Genomic DNA, 20,859 nt, shown 5'->3' on the forward strand with positions numbered 1-20,859 from the left:
CCTAATAATTTTAAACAAATAATTAAATGTCTGTTGTCTGTCGTTATGCCAGAATCACAACTATGCCCTAGGTTCTGAAGCAAAAAACTGTGGTATAATTTTCGTAAAAATGGTTCCGAATTTAAACAAAAATCATCCATTTTTGGTTTTGATGCCAACATGTCAGTGAAAGTTATTCAGACCACAGGAGACGTATCATCAGTTTAATACTCTTCTGGACACTTTTGTTGCGCTGTCTACAAATATACAAAATCTAAAATAGTAAACACGACATCTTCATTGTTAAAATTATAGCTTTATTTTTTCCAGATACAAATTTCCATTTCACTCATTTCAACATTTTGGCTCCCAATTTCTCCTGAATGGAGAGAGTAAGTCTGTTGAAAAACAAAAAAAGAACAAGTCCTCTTCACAATATGTACAGGCACATATACACAATTGTTAGCAAACTATACACAATACAAATACAAAAGAGTAAAGTCTTTAGACTGGGTTTAAGTTCTTTTTTAACCCCAACTTCATTAGAAAATTACCATATATTATATTTTTTTTACCCTTGTATAAAAGTTGTGTAAAACTCGGTGCCGGGCAAGGGCTCCATATACACCAAGAATTCTCTAAACAATGGTCTGAATTGTTTTTCTGCAAAGATACAAAGCCATATTCCACACAACTGGCAAAACAGGAAAATCGCAAGACTGTACAAAAAGAAGGTTTCGCAGGATTCTCTTAGAGAAAACTGTACATAACAGGAGATTCTCCAAAAAACCTCACCGTCATGTACGAAGCGCTACAATTACTTACAAACTCTCATGCATACACACACGCTTTCTTCTGTGTTCTTATGAGAGTCATGCACTCATAACGCAGAACCTCTCATAAAGCACCCCAATCAGAAAATCCAATCAAATCTCAAGCATGCATCAGCCTATAATAATCAAAAAAATACACCAAGAGGCCAAACACATTCAACAACAGGCTAATAAACATACACAGGATGAGCAAACTAATATGTTTCCCATTTTAAAAACACAACTCTGTGCATACATTAGTATGATGAAGCGTAATAGCTCAAAATCACATAAATGAATGCAGGAACAGGGAAGCCTTCAAAAATGCATTTGAGATGTCCAGATAGCATCGAATTCATTATTTTAAGTTCTATACAAAAAAGGGATTGTGTTAAAGCACATGACGTCAGCTTCATAATCAAACTACAAAAAAATGAGACATTGTGGGTGAGCCAAAATATAAACCCAAAGTGCTTCAGGCGAAAAACAAATCATGACCGTTTTGAGAAGCTAAAAAGTAAAAAATACAATTTAATTTACACCATCTTCACCTGTGACAACAATCGCTCCAGGAAATGAGCTGGTGGGGCAAACTAGGAATGATTGAGCTACACATGGATTTATACCGAATCCATTGAGATCGCTGGCTATAATCCTGAGACGCGCTGCAGTCCAGAGCCTAAAAGCCCTGTATGATCTTCACAACGGGCAACAGTTGTGCCGCAGTTCATCTTTTCCTCCATTTGGCAAGTAATGTCAAGCATGTTTACTTAAATCGGTAGACATTATAAAAAGTAACAAAGAAGGCACATTGGCGGTCATGTATAAATAAGCATTATTTACAATATAAGTTAGTTTCTATTCAGTGTCTGATGTACACAACTTTCAATCCGACTGGTGTTTTTCTAATCATTGGGACCAAGCGAATAAAGATGCTATTCTCCATTTGCCAACTCCAAATCCAATGACCCAAACTGTCCCAGTTTTGTGTCAATACCTCCCAAGAGACTGGCCAACCCAGCTGCATTGCGATTCCATTTGAGTCTCAAAACGCTTGAGATTGAATCTTGAATTGGTCTCACTTTTGCAATTAAATACAAAGCAGGCATTAGGAAATCAATGCCATTTACTGTAAGTGTGGGTGAATCTCACAAAGATCTGGCAGGTTTTGAATCAAAAATTAAATTTGAATTGAAAGATGTTGTGCATTACAAAGATTTAAGAAGCAATTCAAAAACCTATTACTGGGAAAAGAAACAAACAATGATATATTAGTTGAAGTTATATTGTGCAAAATATAATTTCTTAATTTTTTTATCTGTTGATTTGGGACTGAAATGTGACCCAGACCCATATTTTATAGGGATCTATCAGGAAGTAGTTAATCAGCTTATCAAATTCAGATGATCACATTTAACAACTAAATTACAGATATTTGAGAAACTATCAACAGCGGAAAACCTGAAAACTGTGACATTTTGTCTTTTTTTGCATGCACACCTAAAGCTACACAATAACGTGCACACAAATATTGTGCACTTATAACTTATGGCACTTGTGTGCATAGACTTACTCTACAGTCCCTGTAAAAGCTTAATACTTGTTTTGATCTGCAATACTAATGTAGAAATGTTAGTATAAAAGGTTAACACCACACAGCCAAGGACAGTCTATGAGTTTGGGCTTTGATTGTGGAGGAGTAGAACATTTCTAAACCTGGAACGAAATACTCCATGTACAGTAGAAGTAAAAAGTAAATGTAGGATTTGTCCGCAGTGCTGACATGACTGTACAGTTTCGTTGAATCAGTTCATGAAACGCCATACAGTGGATGTGATCACTTGAATGGAAAAAGAAATGGTATAAAATGTGTCTCAGCACATCACAATATGTGAGAGCTGCTTCAGTAGTGTAGTATCATTAAAATAGTCTAGTGTCAGAATTTGAATTAGGTAAACTTCATATATACAGCAGAGCCTTTCAGACAAACACATCACAATTAACCATGCACACACACACACACACACACACAAACACACTTCCCATCAGTCAATACTCCAATAATCATTCAGAGCCTCAGTCTGAAAAGCAATCCTTCTCCAATAAAATTCTCATTAAGGTTTTATCGGAAGAAAATGATCATGAGTGTTTGGCGTAGTGGTTGCATTTCATCAGCCGATCACATGAGCTTAGACGACAAGGTGAAAGGTCTAAGCCTAAAGGTCAGTGACTTTATTCTCCACCAGGGCGGCGACCTGCTGAAGCCGATACGCCAGCTGCATCTTCTGACCCGCAGCGTCTTCTTCCAGAGACATGATAATCTGCATACAACACAATATAAAGGAGTATTTTAATTTGCTCTAGCACAAACATCATAAGCTGCTTATATCAATCCCATACTGACCTGATCGTAGTATTTGTTGATATACTTGTACAGCTCATGTAACGCCACCAAACTGTTCATCTCGGATGCAAAGCTCTAAAAACAGACAGTCATCAGAATCTTAAAATAGAAGGTTTAAGTGTCCATGACAAAGAAAAGGAAAAGGAAAACCTTAATAAAAATGCAAAACCTGCATATTTTCCTTATACCTTACATACATGTACAAAAGTAAATATATTTTTCAAGGGAAGACGTTTTTTAATATTTTATAAATATCATGAATTATCAATTCCAAAAATATGCTTAATTCTTGACAATTATTCATTTTAATTGTCATATAACATTGACATGGTGTTTTTTACACTAATATGATTTATGAATTAAAAAAAATGTTTTTTATACTTTGCAATTATTAATTCAACCAGTTGTCATACCACATGACATTTTTTGAAATATAAAAATAAAAAATATACACATTTTACAAATTATTACCTTTAACATTATTTGGAAACCCCGACACAATTACTTTTTAACAAATACAATTAATTATTTATTAAAAATATATATTTAAAATATTTTAAAATGATTAATTAAAAAAAAAAACACGCCACAGGACTTTAATATCATGTACTTTTCGTTAATTCTTTTTTAAAATTTTATAATTAATAATTAAAAAATTGTCCCATGTTTTTTTTTTTTTTTTACAAAAATCATGTACTACTAATTAAATAATTTTTAATAATTTACAATTCAAATTAAAAACGTTACACACCACATTTTATAAACTGATCAATAAATAAATAAATAAAAAAAATTATTCTATTTCAGAAATGAAAAACACTCGTGATGAGGGCTAATCAAGTCGCCGCATGTGTGAATTGCAAATGTATGTTTGAATAAATTAATAAGACAATGAAGGAGTGTCAAGTCGTTGACCCTTGAACTAGACATTCAATCCCAGAATCTCAATGTAGTTAATACTTTTGGGCCCTGCTGTGTGTTAAAACGTAAAATCACAGTTAGAATTTCATTTCGAATAGAATAAATTCAGTCTCACCCCTGACAGCTCTGTGAGGGTTGAATTCATTTCCTGGTAACAGCCAGACACGGCGTTATGAATATCACTGTAGTACCTGCAGGAGAGGAAGAAGCCTTATAGCACTGAATATCATGAACCTCCACTATCCATTTCAGTGCTAATAGATGTGTTTGCAAAAGGCTGCGCTGCTATATAAGGTTCAGATTTTCTCACCTCTCTACCAGCTGCTTGTACCGTGGGATTTCGCGGGCATACAACAGCTTATTCACTGGAGAATCCTGAAGGACAAGACACACGACAATGAGCTCTTTCACTGCTACAGCATCTTTCAGATTTTTCTTATTTCCTTTTCTCCCTTTCCTGCCCTTGTTCATCTTCTTGCTCTACATGCACACTCTCACCATAATGAGGTCACAGCTAGAGAGGTCAAGAGGTTAATTGCTGTACTGACCCGGCCCACTTTGTGCTCAGATGTAGTGCAGGAATCAATGAAGGTCTGTGCGATAACGGAGAGGACGGCATCCACGCTATCCGTCACTTGCACATCAAAGACAAACTGAGGATTCTTCAAGATGTTGACCCAGAAACGCAAAGGTAAACTGTGGGCGGAGGAAAGACAAAAGTGCATTTAAATGAACATTCAATTTAATGAACAGAGAAACTCACACTTTCTGCCCAATGAATTTCCATGAACTTTCCAATCATTAGCAATTACCAAGTAAGGATTTCTAAAAATCAATTCAAATTCAGAATGATTCACTAATGAATCTTTCAGACCAATTTCTGAACCAGTTTGACCAATTGATTGGAGGAAAAAATGTATTTGCTCACTTTTTACACAAAAGCAATGACTAGTCATAGTAATATTACAAAATTGAAAGATGTATAAAAGTATACATTCACTATAGACATTTGCACATTTCACAGATTTCCTTATTTTATTATCTTATTATTATTTATGGTTTTCAAACATTTAATGCATTGAAATTCAGACTGACTGAGTAATGAAGAGTGAACAAGTTCAACCAATTGATTAGGGAAAAATAACTCAGAAGAATGAGTTGCTAGCTTAGTAAGTTTTACACAAGAGCAATAACTAGGATAAGGAAATATTGTCATGACTGTTTCATGACATTTGCAAATATGTGAAACTTTAAAAATCATTCAAATGTAGACAAATTTGGTAATGAATAATTCAGACCAATTTCTGAACCGCTTTGATTCACTGAAAATAAATTATTCAAAAGGAATAATTCACACAAATCAGACATCAATATGTTTCGCGAGAATGGTTTATTCTACAAAAGCAATAATTAACAAATTAAATATTTTAGTTTGCATTTGTACTGTTATTTGTACTGTTAATGACCAATGAATTTCTGTCATTTTATCAGGCATTTAAAAATATACAATATAAAAAAAATACAGAAATACAGCACAAAAAGCAATTCACTTAAAATGTTCTAATAACCTTGTAAAACTTAATTAAAATGCTTCATTAAAAAGTTTTTCAGAACTAAGATATGTGGGAAACAGCACTGACCTGTTTGTTTTCCATATGTGAACGGTCTCTGGGTCGTCAATCCCGTGTTTTTCTGCCATGTCGTCCAGGAAGTCAAAGAAGAATCTGACAGCGATGGGTGGAGGCCGTTTCGTACTCAGTATGGCTACAAAGACATCATCTACAAACTTCTGCAGAGTGCCCTGAAGATACACATTTGTAAACACAGAGCAGCTTTCAATCACACTGACAGTCAGCAGCAGAAGACAAATCTCAAACAAACATGAGAAACGGCAGGATTTGTTTTGATGCGGCGTGTGCTGTATTAAAGATGACATCTCACGTACCTTCATAGAAAGCAGTCGTGTAAGGTAGATCTCAGGAATGGCTTTTGCCCGCTCCCTCTCTCTCATGCTGCTCTTCCTGTGTTTGGGGATCTCGGGGTCCTCGCTCGGCTTCACCAGATGCCATAGGCGAAGACCTTCCTCCTCCTCTCCCTCCAGCATGGGAGTTTCTACAGCAAGACCAGATATCAAGGAGAAATTGATATTTTTTTGCTTTTTAATGGTTAGTAATGAAGTGAATAGAGTGTAAAAATGATGGGCATTTACTTTTGATAGAGCAAAAAGTATTAAACTTACTCTCTCCAGTCTGATAGAACTGATTTACTGCAAGAGAACTCTGGGAACGAGGGATGAGAGCCACAGTGGCCCCATCAGGCACCTGATCAGAGAAAAGAGAGAGAATTAGAGCTAAATCAATCAACCAAACAGTCAATGAATCAACTAACCAACCGACTCACAAAATCAATCTACTGACTCACAAAACGAATAGATTCACAAAATGAACCAAAAAATAATTTCATAAAATCAACCAACTAATCAACTCACAAAAATCAATCAAACAATAAATTCATAAAATCAACAAAACCATAAATCCATCAAATCAACCAATCAACTCCCAAAATCAGCTAACCAACTAACCATGCAATCAATCAACCAACCAACCAACCAGTCAATCTACTAATCAAACCCACAAATCAACTAACCAACCCATCAGTCAACCAATCAATCTGAATGAAATTGCATGCAAAATTGTAGACATAGTAAATGTCCAGCTGTACCTTGTAGTGCTGTAAAGTGTTGATCCGTTTCCAGCGACCCTGAACGATGGCGGTGACATCGTCATCAGAAAGAGTCAGGTGACCCGCCTGGCCCGATCGCCACTCTGAAGGAAAACAATATAAAAAAACAAAGCTTTAACAAAAAACTGTTTTCTTTAAAATTAATGTAGTTGTGACTAGTCTAGATATATCTAGCAAAACCGTACCAAGGTCCAGTGAGTCTGCGGCTGGTCTTTGGGAGTATGGTGCTCCTTTATAAATCTGGTCCAGGATTTTGTCTTTAACCTGAGTGATGGTGTCAGAGTCCAGAACTTTAACAGGACAGGGCTGGACCTCGACACCGCTCTTCACCAGCACAGTCAGAGTCTGAGAGAGAAACAAACACTCTGTCTTGTTAGATTTATTCATTTAGGAGTTGTGTTTTGATAGCATTGAGATGGAAGTATTACAGAGACGCACCACTGAGCAGTAGTCAATGTCCTCTCTGAGCAGGTGGCTGTCGTTGAGAGTGCGTTTGGCTTTTCCCGTCACTACATCCACTGGTCCTTTATCTACCTGGTATTTAATAGCCCTGTACAACTTGTAGAGAGGCTCACCAGCAACCTCCTGGTGAAAATACAGCAAAGATAAATAAATATTTAATCATTTTTAGATTGTTATTTAATTAAAATATTTTTAAGAAAATAATAATAATTATATTATTAAAATATATCTCGCAAATAATAAAATACATGATTGTTTTTCCAAGAAGTAATATATTTTAATTATTTAATTAAAACAATTTAATTAAAATATGTTTATTATGAAAAATATAATAATAATAACTTAAATCTATAAATACAAACACTGATTTATTCTCGTTATTCACTATTGGTCAAAGCAAAAGCATAGAATTGAAGTCATCACATGCTCTGATACCTTAAGAAAAGAGTAGAGACAGATGGACATCCAGTTGGTCAGCATCTTCTCCACAACAGTCTCTGTCCTACAGATGACGACATGTGTGGAATATGACTTCAGATTAGATTTACTATAATCAGATCAGACAGCTGCTTGTTTTTTACACAAACACATGATGCACTCATTTGAAATGTATTTATTTCAGATGAGTTAGAACCTTGTTACATTATTTCTGTCTGGCGTCTTTGAGACCCCAAGTAAAACATCAATAGAAGCAATTCATTTTCATAAGCTAGGAGTTTCTTATTAGTCTGCTTATCATCACTTATTGAACATTATTGAATACTGTGCTCTTGAAAACTACACAAAGTTACAATACAGCATAATTAAATCATATTTCTGAACTACCACCTGCTTTGTGGTAAACTAGAAAGTTAAAGAGTCAAAAATATATGTCTGTATATATGTCTATACAAGTGCTTGAATTAGGTTGTTTTGGGATAAAATAACAATAATAAATGTATGCCAAATAAGTAAAAATTGAATGTAAAATACCTGCGCAGCATGAGTTTGGGGTTTTTGGCCACATATTGCTGCACTAAATCCCCCAGCAGGGTCTTCATGACATCCGTGAAGTATTCCAGCTTATCATGAAGGGCCATCGTGAGAAGAGACGCGACATAACCTCTGTCCCTCTGCGAGAAACTCTGCTGCACCTCCAGAGTATGAATGAACTACAGAAACCCAGAGGAGAGTTTACCTGCATTGGTGCCATTAGATGTTGTCTAAAATCCACTACAAGAGCACACCAGTTTGACCAATTTCAATCAAACAGCTTGAGCTTTCAAAACACAGCAGGTGTAAAACATCTACAAAGCCTTAGACTGCGATGATGGATAAATACTTAAAATGCTGAAGTTTCTGCGCTGCTGCCTGACAGTTTGGCAGTTTAAATGCAGATAAAGCATGAAGAAAGAAGATAGCGACTGAGATTTCTCCAAAAAGGATAATAATAAAAAAAAAACTCACTGCTAAACAGGCATCCAGCTGCACTCAGTGCAAAATGAATATTACATTTGCTTTCTTTTTCATCTTTTGTTTACTCTTTGAGGTGAAATAACAGCTCCAAAAACAGCCACTGACGTGCTGAATACGCCAGCGGCATAAACACAGTAATTACACTTTTCCTCTACATGAAGCTAGTGCCCAACTGACAGCGAAAACAAGGCTCTTCACTGACCCGTATAAGGAAGAGTCTGTTGTTGAGCAGGTTGTTGAGCTGACCCAGGCCCTGCTCCACCGTCTGTCTGCGAGAATCAGGCAAATCCAGATTCTGACTCAGCGGCGCACCCTTCTGGCCGGGGAAGAAAACACGCTCTGCGTATGTGCGGTAATCCAGAAAGGGGATGCCAGGACCACCAACGTCACTGCTCAAATCCATCATCTCTGTCATCAGATCTGGAGGGCGGGAAGAAGTCAGTTTAATGGTGCATGTGATGGATATTGTTAATCGAAAAGTGTCTCTCAATTTGCATGAATAAAAAGTGCATGTCATTAGTGCAAGCTGTCATTTTCTTTTATTCTATTATATTATATCATAGATAGATGATAGATAGACAGAAATGACTGTTTTTTTAATATTCTAAAATATTTTAATATTATTAGACAATTTTAATTAATTTATTATTAGTTATCTATTTTATAATTATCATATAATTATTACATTTATTTTTATATATATGATAAAATAAATATAATAATGTGTGTGTGTGTATACATATACACACACACATATACATATACACACACATATAAACAGTGCCCTCCATAAGTATTGGAACAGTAAAGACAAAATTGCTCTGTTGACTGTGGAGTCAAGACATTAGCAAATATGATTAAAATATGAATATGAGACAAAACTACAGAATGTCACATTTTATTATTGGGTGATTCAACACATAGATGTTTTACCAGCTAAGAAGTTCAGCACACACACAAACACACATGTATACACACACACACACACACACATATACACAGACATTATAACTAACATACACATACATATATATATATATATATATATATATACACACACACAGACATTATAACTACTGTTTATCATGGTATATTATAGTTAAGACAAACTGTATGCATGAACAAAATGTTGCCATACCAGTGAACTCTTTCCTGCACTGGTCTCCAACATTAATCTCCAGAGTCTCCAGCTGCACCAGAACCTTTTTATAGTCTCTCAGAGCTTGTTTACTCTTCCGCCTTTACAAACAGACAGCGAGAGCAAACACAGGGTTAGAGCACTACCCTCCACAAATGGATACCATTAGAATTCTCTCTGAGTGCTAGATGTGAGTTCACGGCTCATCGTCATGACGACAAGCCCAGAAGGGTGAGGAATCTACTGTTTGAATTCACTCTACCTGTACATGAGAATGATAACCAGCACGATGAGAACGACCACTGCGGCCCCCGCTGCCAGGCCAATCTGAGCTGCCAGAGGCACCTGGGAGTGTAAATCATTGTCATACTGCACTGGACCCAAGTCAAACGCCAGGCTTCCCATTAACACCTGAGTGAGAGACACACACACACATAGATGTTAGCATGTGATCGCAAAATGAAGACACTCACAATTCTAAGAAGGTGTGATACAACACAGCACGAAGCAATAAATTACATCTTTTTAAAGAGACGGTTTCCAGGCCACAGTCGGTAGTAAAAACCTAATTTTCACCGCAGAGAAAATGATTTTAGCATAAACCATTCAAGACGGACCTACCATGAGCTCTGAGGCTGTTTAAGAGATGATAAATTCCTCTGAAGAGGACATAAGCCAATGCGATTTTAATTTATTTAAAAGTCATTATTTTCACATGTTATTTGCAATGCTTCATGGAAGGAGTTAGGGATGCACAATATTAAAATTATTTAATTATTTTATAATAATTATTTTCATGTTACTTTAAGGGAATATGGCTCTAATACTGAATCATTTATTTGAAATCCTTGGAAAATCCCTTTTAGTTATAAAAAAAAAAAAAAAAAAAACGTGCCATGTAACAACTAAAGATGACACTGGATTAAGACTGACCGTCAGTCTAGGTAAGTCACTGTCGTCCAGGGTGAGAGGCTGTTCCTCAGGAGGTTCGCAGTACAGGTGTGTGTTATCCAGAGTCTTGACGTCACACTCTTTGTCCCCTAGCCGGGCCACAACTTCCTCTCGGCTCATAGCCAGTGTCAGTCCCTTACCCTTCAGACACAAAACACACATCCTCAGTCACAGCAACCAACCTCTGTTTTTGGTGCACAAGTGGACTTTAAGTGGAACTAAAACTATAAAAATATTTACTAAACTGAAATACAGCTGCAATAAAATAAAATATAACATATATTAATATAATAAAATATAATACAAAAAAATATTAGATGAAAAACTAAATTTAGAAATGTTGCCTTGGCAGCTTAACTGAAATAAGTTTATTCTTTAAATAAACACTGAAATTACTAACTGGAAATAAATAAATATCAAAAAAAAAAAAATTGAAATATTTAATAGTCAAACAAATGGAACTGTCATCTAATGAAGAGTTGATAGCCAGAGATGTACAGTATATGCGTGTTTCAGTTAGGTGCCATTTAGTTTAATATAAAAAATATATAGCGCAACTAACTGGTACAGAAACTAAGTTTCTGTACTTTTTTCTTAGGTTTTGTTGTTCTTTTTTTAAGTTATATTTTCGGCCTTTTTATGCCTTTAATGGACAGGACAGTAGAGAGATGACAGGAAAGCATTGGGAAAAGAGAGGGGAGTGGGATCAGCAAAGGAGACGGGATTTGAACTCGGGTCGCGGTGAGCACAACAGCGCTATATGTCGGCGCACTAACCACAAGGATATCGGTGCCAACAGGTTGTTCTTTTATTATAGGAACTGTTCTTATTAAATAATTTTTGTTTATACAGACTGTAGTTTCTTTTTTTGCAATGGTACATCATCCCAATTGTAGAGAGTATAACAGGAATAGACTACATTGCTATCAACATGACTACATTATATCAACAGTGCAAGGGCATTATAGACAGCTTCATTTGCTGTACATGTGAGCGAAAGTCTTGCATTGAAGCATGCAGCTCACTTGCAGTGATGTGATGCCATTTGCACGTCATATTTAGAAAGAGACGCGGTAGCACTGATTCACTTGCACTGATTTACAGCCTAACAGAAAATTTCATCTGTTTGGATTAATTTACTCATTCAACCTATATGCTGTTTGTGTGAATTTCTATTTCTATGAACATTTATATAATAAAATATTGATACTTGCCATCCACGCTTGATACATTGTCATCAAGCAAAATATTTCGATGCTATGCTGTAGCATGTATATATGTATAAAAATAATACTAAAATTCCACTGGTGGACAATCAACAAAACAGAATTACACAAATGCAAGCACCTCTACTGCAAGGACTCCTCCAGGTTTGAATCGGATGGGTGTTCCTCGCGACTCACTGTTGAGCTGGAATAAGTCTGGATTCGGGTGGTACGTGAACGGCTTTTTCTTGATGGTGGGAAAGTCGATGTGCACATTGTCCATCTCGAACCACACTCGCACTATCCTGGATTTCGGCTCCACCGCTGGGCTCTTGCAAATCATCCTCTCCGAGGTCACGTTGGTGCACAACTCCTGAGTCTGAAGAAAGAAAGAAACATATGCACTACTGCACTGAGAACATTTCCTTTCACGTGCGTGGAGTGTGAACAAGTTCAAATTTAGTCAAGTAAATGATTAAACCGGCTCTGAATAAATATTTGAACCTGTGAGAATGAATCAAATGTATAAGTCCTGTTTGCATTCATTTTGAAAACCAATTCTGTGTTTGATATGTAAAATTGGTCAAAAAATGTGAAATGAGTTTTCTGACTGTTTTACCAAAACTAAGGGATTCCTGACAGGAACGTGGGTGTGTCGACGACTTCTGACTTCTGATCTCTCTCTAGGCTCATAAGAGACTGACATCTTCGGCTGCTGAACGACATTCAGGTTTTGGCCGGTCACGTTTATAAGACGGCCACCCCTAAATTTCAATGGAAATATTAGAGGAACATGATCTCATGATGTAGATAATAGATGAGATAACAATTTACATTTGTACGAGTTTCTTTCTTCTGTTGAACACAAAAGATGATGATTTGAAAAATGTTGGTAACCAAACAGTTGATGGTAGCCATTGACTTACATAGTATTTTTTCATATTATAGAAGTCAATGGCTACCAGTAACTGTTTGGTTACCAACATTTTTCAAAATATCTTCTTTTGTGCTCAAATAAAGAAACTCATACAGGGATGGAACAACATTATGGTGAGTAAATGATGACAGAATTGTCATTTTTAAGTGAACTGAGACTTGAGCGCACATACCCGTAGAAACTCTCCGTAGGTGTAACATCAGTAATCACTGGGTCTTCCATATAGCTGAAAAGAACAGTATCCAAAATCCTCTCTGCTTTTCCAAACACTACTTTCACTGGCACTCTTCCAGTTTGGTTGGAGTGACTGGTGCGACAAATCAGCCGTGTGTCACTCACTTCATTGCTAATAGAAAAAAAAATAATAAGAAAACTTAGACTTTTCAGTGAATTGCATTCACATTTTCTGTCAATAAACAGATGATATCAAGTGCAGCAAGGATGACATTTTTGTCGGCCAAACCCCATAAATTTGTTAACATTTTAGCACTTCCGGTTCCATCGTCAAAGTCAATGGATTTTGGAATAGGCTTTTAGTTAAATGCCTGAAAGAAGTCTGTGGTGAACACAAACTCAAGATATTTTTTTGTTTTATTCTACAACATAAAATACATCTATTATACCACACTTGTGTTTTTTTATAGCTTTAACTTTCTTGAAAAGGGCAGTTGCTAACAAGTGGGTAATTGTAATTGCAAAGTTTGTTGAGGACATTAAGAGTCATAACACTGAACAGGTAACTCATCTACTCACCAGTCCACTTTTACTGCTTTGTGTTTATAATTGCACTCTTGCTAAAAACTCAAATTTTCAGGAAAAATGTTTCAAAAACAGTGTGGTTTGTCTTTAGCATTTTTACGTCTGCCAATTGTATTTAGGCTTCAAAATTCAAAAGTTGTGTTAATTTGTAAAGATAACCATGATTTACAAAACATGTAAAAAAACATTTTCTACAATAATTCAAAATCCAATTGGGTTTTTGTCAAGGGAACCAAGGTGATGCTAACTTCTGGGTTGGCCTATAGAATTACGTCAACACTGCAGTTTTCTATTGACGCTTACATGCGACAGGGCTTTGAGCCCAAGAAGGCCTGCAGGCCAGTGATTTGGTCACTCCTTTGTTCTGTTCGTTGTCCCGTCAGGAGCTGCGACCCGTGGACCGTTAGCATCGTGCCGCCAGCTAAAGGCCCTTTTTCTGGCACAATCCTGCTCAGCTGTGGATTCTGATATGAGAACGTCTGCTGGGACTCTCCTTTCTCTGAACCTCTGACAGTGATGACGACCGGTCCGGCTGTGACATTTGGGCTGGCCTGGAGCTCACACACAATGCTGAAAACAAAACCAGAAATATGCACACATGAAATCTGATGCTAACTTATCTTATTTGGTGCACTAAAACAGTCAATTTAACAGAGCAGTTGTACCTGGTGGAAATGCGATAGGCCTCGGGCAGAGGTGTGCAGGTCACCCCTGCCACTGTCACTCCTGCCTCGATGTCCTGGAAGCTCTGGCCCAGATTCGATCCCTGGATAGTCAGCAGGATGCCGCCCTCCAGTGGCCCAGTCAGCGGCTCGACCTGCCCACAGATAAAAGTTTGAGAAAATGACTCTTTAACATTTAATTGACTGTTTTCTAATACAATCTGGCACATTGAACTTAACACAAATTGTAACATGTACAAAACACACAGAGTTTCTTTTATAAATATGTGTTTGAAGACCAAAATTAGCACCCGCCAAGCGTTGTATGTGACTAATGGTTAGTTTGCAAAGTAAGTGAAATGACCATTTTTCAGTAACAATAATAGGTTTAAATGGCAATGCAATAACAATAGTTTAAGCCTCACAGCTTTTAAATCTTTCAAAAGCTATGCGAGCGAATCAAATCAAAGAGACACTATGCCTAAATTTGTTTTGCAACTCCACACCAGGGATATTAGACCCAGTCTCTCCAGAAAATATCTGTTTGGTCTGATACCCAAAACCAGTTAACCTTGCATTTTGTCTGATACACATAACTGTATTAACTGTCTTATATCAAGTTGGCAGGGAAGAGTAGAAAGCAGGAAACAATATGATAAAAATAAACAGGGGTTAATGAATGATTTCTGTTATGTTTTTTTTTAATCCTTTGTTGGACTTGGCACAAATCGTTGTGTTGTTATATCAAATTGCTTCACATTACTCCATGAAACCCCAAAAAACAAAAATATTCCATTATTTCTAAAAAGAAAAAAATCTTAAGATTAAACGAGCACTGCAACAGAAATGAAAATAATAAATAATATAAAATTTAAAAAGTTATATAAATGTTATATACACATGTGTATATAAAAATGCAATATATAAAACAATAAATGTTGTTATATACATGTGTATAAAAAATACAGTATATAAAATTACAAATGATTTAAATGATCAATTATTTGAATAATTAAATCATTCAATATAAATCATTCAAAAATGGTTGACTATGAATGATAATTAAAGAAAGAAAGCAAATTGAGAAAATAAAATACAAAAGGTATGGTTGTGCATTTGAAGCTGCACACACAGACTGCTACTAAAAACACTCAAACTAGATCCTTCAACACAAACCGTACACTTATGAAAAGATCAGTGACTATTATGACAGCTGTTGCCTTCACACTGACATTGATACATTCGGGAGAAGCTTTTATCCAAAAGTATATGCTTTACCAATTCACGCATTCCCTAGGAATCAAACCCATGACTTTGATGTTTTGTGACAGCTGATACACTGACAGGTTTATGATTATGCAAATTAGAAATTAGCTGTACAGTTTACAACAAATACTCAAGAGAAAAACTAAACTAAATTAATTCTATTGACTTGCCAACAAACTAGATCTTTAAGGAAAAAACACAAAATACGTTTCATGACTGGTGATAAATTTTCTCAATTCACCCACACAATGTAATTTTGGACCATGCATATGTGTACCTCAGTAATTAGAGGAGGAGGACAGGTGTGCATGGTTCCACTGGTGCAGGATTGGTTATACACACAGCCGGGGGTGTCTTCGGCACACCACACACATCCGTAATTGGCCGCAACCGCACGACACTGACTGCAGTCGGACTGTCCCACTGAGCAGTTGTACAGCTGCACTGTTACACAGACACACACAGATCACAGTGAGCTCACAACCAACACAAAACTGTTACTAGCTGCTTCAATGATTCACTTGTTGTTGTGGGTGATTCACTGTTTGCTAGAAATGGTGGAAGTTTATCTGTCTGTCTTTAAAACCAATGACTAGTAAATACATATACATACACACTTTAAAAAAAAGGAAACTAATTATATACATATAGCATAAAAAGTGTTTAAAACAGTAATTTTAGTATTATTTATTTATATATACACCATATATAATTAATAATACTTTATTATATTTTAAATAATTAAATATTTGCTTTATGTTGGGGTCCTGATCATCCTCTGGGGGTTTATTCTGTGATCACAACCAGATGGATGTACATTATCCCTTAGATGTATTTTTTCAAAATATATATTTATTCACCATTTAATTTTTTCTAAATTATATATTTTACATGCATTTAAGTCAAGCAAATTAGTAAGTACATTGATAACAATAAGAGTAAATGTTACGATTTTTGAAGATGCTCACTGGACTGCCACTGAATGAAACATGCAGAAATGGTCACGGTACTCACAGCGGAGGTGTGGTGCTGAGTCTATACGCTGCGTCCCCCATTGCAGATATACAGGAGCGGAATATTCAAACTGCTTTCCTGAGTAACGAAACTAAACACACACACACACACAAAATCAATGTATAATCAGCCATGCAGACATATTATGTGTGGCACCACTAACAAATCCTTGTTTGAATTGCTGTGTTTTTCTGGCTGGTGTCATAAATTACAACTATTATCAGTGCAGACGTGACACGCACAAGTCTATATTAACTGCAGCGGCTGTGGTGTAATTTGATGCTGCAATGAATAAATGGATGCTATTAATATCACCTGATGAGCGGCACACTTGAACACATGTGTCCCCGTCTCTTTGCTGCGGTTCAACGTGGCCGGCAAGCGCAGCTCCTGGCCTTCGATGACCAGCATGCAAGCACAATCTTTCTCATCCTGTTTAAAATATCATACGGCATGTCACACAATCAAACGCTAATCACAAGCCGTTTCCAACCCCCTTCCCTATTCCACATGCATTATCATAAATGAGTTCATCCAGACCCTCCTGAACACCGGGGAGTAATGGCCTTTTAAAATGCACAGCCATGAAACGTCAAGGCCAACATATTGACTCAGGCACAATGGATGGGGTATAATGATAAGCAGCAGATGAGCATCACCTCAAATATGTCCAAGTTTTTGCCCTGCAGAGAGAGCTCGGTGTCAAAGCCAACAGGAACCAGAGGGGAGCTCTGCAGGGCCCAGACGCAGGGGCAAGAGTCAGACCCGCGGGGCGATGACTGCTCCTGTTCACACCCACACACAAAATGAGAATCTCAGTGAGGGCAAGGATTGGTCAGATAAGAAGAGAATTTTCAGTTTAATGCAAATGATCTGTGGAAGGTGCAGTGTGATTGAACAGACCAAATTTAGACATGAATGCACGATTTCTACCAGAGAGTTGTTACGCATGTATATTGTTTAAATATATGATGTAAAAATAAGTTATTTTTACCATAGTAAATATAAAAATATGGTGCATAATACAATAGTTTTGCTGTAGTAAAATAACTATAGTCCCCTACAAAAGAAGTACTATGCTAAACTGTTGAAAATACTATGGTGCATTCAAATAAATCATGGTTCAGAATACCATGGTAGCGTAACCCACTATTGAAAATGTTTTGGATTTATTCCCATTTTAGAAGAAAGAATTACTGATGACCTCCAAGTATAATAACAATCATTTATTTTGACCTTGAGAAAGAAATATCACTATACATATTATGATAGGTCGTGACCTCGTTGACTGTCTAAGACTGTCTGTAATGGTTGCATTTAGCGGTCAGGAGAGGGTAAAGCCCTGGGGGAGATAAGAGGGCGAACACTTACCCTGCTGTTATAGATGATGTGCTGACGAGGGCAGCTCTTATCATGAGTGCAGAGCTCATCCTTCACACACCAATGACACGGCCACATACTGCTAACACACGCCATGCACCTGCAGCAGATCACATATGATAAGATGAATGTGAAAATGTGTATTATTAGAGGACAGTCAATACATGGGGCCATATATAATTCTAGTCCATTTATAATTTTAGTCACAGTTGCTCCAAACATAGTCATATTGCAGCTTTTCACTAATTTTACGTCCTCTCGCTGAGACTCATTTAGAATTAAACAGGTCATGAAAGTATTTCACCCCAAAAGAAAAGGAAAAAAAAAATTATATTTTGCATAAAAAATAAGGACAACAAATGACTTGAATACAAATGTTTTTTATTTTAATTAGCATGAAATTAAATGCAGCACAAATACTATCACGACGTATAAGCACTATTACATTTAAATGTCATTATTTTTTAATGAGAATTAGATTTTTTTTTTTTACATTCATTTGCTTAATTTCCAAGAAAAAGTCAGTTTTATTTTCATAAAGGCAAGACACTACAGGCAACAGCATTGTTTTTTGTTTTTAGGTACTGGACAATTTAGAAATTTTTGGGATACTTTGCTTCCATAACATTCATAAGACTCTCACAGTCTTATGTCAGACTAGTGGAAAGAAAACATCCAAAATACACTTTTAAGTGTTTATTTTATTGCACTATTTGTGTCTGTAGATTGCAATTATAATACATATCTTTAAAGGTAGTTTGAGTTTTTTTCCTCCTGCACTGAGCCAGATATTTCCACTTCAGTAGCACTTACATACACCAAACTTCACACATTTTTATTCCTATCCATATTCTGAAGGTTTTCACAGAAGGGATTTTTATAGATCATTCACTTGATTTATATAGCATTTTATTCCTAAAAATATGGTAAATTGTGTTCTGGCTGTTGACAGTAATTTCTGATTTATGGAGTTATAAAGAGAGATATCCAAAATCCCCTCTGTAAAGATCTTTGACTGTAATATATCAACAAAATGAAACAAGAATTTTGAACCTGGCTTAATCCAATGTTCAGATTTTCGTTCTGCAAATTAGTGCTTACTTAATTAGATAATGCCTCATTTGCATATTTAAACAAAATCTCAAAACTTGTAATAGAAGAAAAAGTCTTAATGTACTGTGATTAATCAACTGACGAAAGTATGGTGATAGTATTAGTTAAATTAACCCTACTGACCTGTGGTGTCTTGCCTTGAGCAAAACACTTACTCAGTTCTTTATTACAGGCTGTATGAGATTCATCTAAACAGGTTGCTTTTGTTTGTAACCTCTGTTATGACTGGCTTTCCTTGCTCACTCTCATTCCACAGGACATTATTAAATTACCATCGATATGTGAACACTTTAATAAGCAAAAGTTATTACATCAAAGTAGGGCTGTGCAATTAATCAAATTCGATTATCATGCGCATCTAGTCAGTAAGGGGCTGTTTACACCCAGTCACTTCATGCATTTTTTCTGATCGGATAGCTATCCGATCGTGAAATGACCAGGTGTAAAAGAGCATTCGAGACGGATATAAATCCGATCGCTCAAACCTCTTCAGGAGGTGGTCTGGGCCGCATTCCAGACGAAACTGGACAAGTGTAAATGCATCTGGTTGTTGAAACCACATATGCCAATTTTACTCCTCCCAAAATATTAAAAAAAGAAACGTGTGAGAGCGTTTTATAGGCTATATGGTATGTTATAGTCAGATATGACAGCCCTAATGCAACAAGCATCACCGCGGATGAGTGGCTGAGTATCTTCAGCAAGCCGACGTGTAAACTGCCGCGAATGAAACTGAAAGTAAGTCACAGACGGTCAATCATCTTCATTTAAAGTAGTGAGACTTACCTATCTTTCAAGTGCTGACGCCACATTCTCTCTTGTTGCGGGCTCTGATATTGAAATTAGCTGATAATGAATAAAATGCAGCACATATCTATTGCTTTCATTGACGTGAACTCCGTTAAATTTGCATATAGCGCGTGAATTGAAGAACGGATTTATATCCGTTTTGCGAAGACTAATTTATGTGGCCAAGTGTAAATGGAAACGTTTGAACAAATCAGATAGATATCCGATCAGAGAAAACGCATGAAGTGACCAGGTGTAAACAGGCCCTAAAGCCGGTGTCGTGATTAGTAGTAAATTGCCATCACCTGCTTTCAGATGGACTGCTTTCAGACGAATCACCTTTGATTATGAACGCGATAATAGGCTTGTTTGAGATGCGCCTTGCCTCGCCTGTAATTTAGTCGAGAGTAGGCGGCTGCAGTGAGGGGAGGAGTGAAAAAAGTGCAGGCAAGCCGGACACTTCCTGAATCTCGTTGTGTTGTTGGACTGCAAACGTCAGCAATGGAAGATAAAGATTCTTTATCGCACTTTGTGGATGCCTTTTATAATCAAAGCCATAATGAGAAATGAGGAGCACACAGATGCTGCACTACATTTACACTGTTATCCCTAATTATGGGTTACACATTTCAGAGTGGGATATGGCACAGCTGATTAACCTAATTATGTGTATCCTACTTAAGGGACAGTTTACCCCCCCCCAAAAAAATCTTTGGGTGAACTATACCTTTTTTACATGAAACATATTCCATATAAATATATTACACAATTGTTTGACACCTTAATGTAAATTTGAATTTCATGTTTAATGATTAGGAAAAGTGTGTACAGCAAATTATTATTCAAAATTAATATGAAACAAAAACACAT

General features: G+C 36.4%; 1 protein-coding gene across 2 annotated transcripts in view; it reads right to left on the reverse strand.

Annotated features, from left to right (window-relative positions):
- Positions 1-277: 277 nt before the first annotated feature.
- plxnb3 (plexin B3) overlaps positions 278-20,859 on the reverse strand; it is a 72,930-nt gene continuing 52,348 nt past the window's right edge. For both annotated transcript variants that reach the window (XM_079383011.1, XM_079383010.1), the window contains exons 9-35: positions 18,079-18,187; positions 17,367-17,492; positions 17,023-17,139; positions 16,708-16,798; positions 15,971-16,137; positions 14,431-14,582; positions 14,069-14,335; positions 13,179-13,352; positions 12,689-12,833; positions 12,212-12,448; positions 10,847-11,005; positions 10,176-10,324; positions 9,914-10,014; positions 8,978-9,195; positions 8,293-8,471; positions 7,756-7,822; positions 7,297-7,443; positions 7,044-7,203; positions 6,838-6,941; positions 6,356-6,437; positions 6,062-6,228; positions 5,757-5,917; positions 4,665-4,812; positions 4,427-4,491; positions 4,232-4,307; positions 3,196-3,270; positions 278-3,112 (exon numbers count right to left, since the gene is read on the reverse strand). In XM_079383011.1, coding sequence (XP_079239137.1) covers positions 3,008-3,112; positions 3,196-3,270; positions 4,232-4,307; positions 4,427-4,491; positions 4,665-4,812; positions 5,757-5,917; positions 6,062-6,228; positions 6,356-6,437; positions 6,838-6,941; positions 7,044-7,203; positions 7,297-7,443; positions 7,756-7,822; positions 8,293-8,471; positions 8,978-9,195; positions 9,914-10,014; positions 10,176-10,324; positions 10,847-11,005; positions 12,212-12,448; positions 12,689-12,833; positions 13,179-13,352; positions 14,069-14,335; positions 14,431-14,582; positions 15,971-16,137; positions 16,708-16,798; positions 17,023-17,139; positions 17,367-17,492; positions 18,079-18,187 — 3,748 coding nt within the window. In that variant the 3' untranslated portion in view covers positions 278-3,007. The remainder of the gene's footprint in view (positions 3,113-3,195; positions 3,271-4,231; positions 4,308-4,426; positions 4,492-4,664; positions 4,813-5,756; positions 5,918-6,061; positions 6,229-6,355; positions 6,438-6,837; positions 6,942-7,043; positions 7,204-7,296; positions 7,444-7,755; positions 7,823-8,292; positions 8,472-8,977; positions 9,196-9,913; positions 10,015-10,175; positions 10,325-10,846; positions 11,006-12,211; positions 12,449-12,688; positions 12,834-13,178; positions 13,353-14,068; positions 14,336-14,430; positions 14,583-15,970; positions 16,138-16,707; positions 16,799-17,022; positions 17,140-17,366; positions 17,493-18,078; positions 18,188-20,859) is intronic.

This window comes from Barbus barbus, assembly GCF_936440315.1.
Source record: "Barbus barbus genome assembly, chromosome: 28".
NCBI lineage: Eukaryota > Metazoa > Chordata > Actinopteri > Cypriniformes > Cyprinidae > Barbus > Barbus barbus.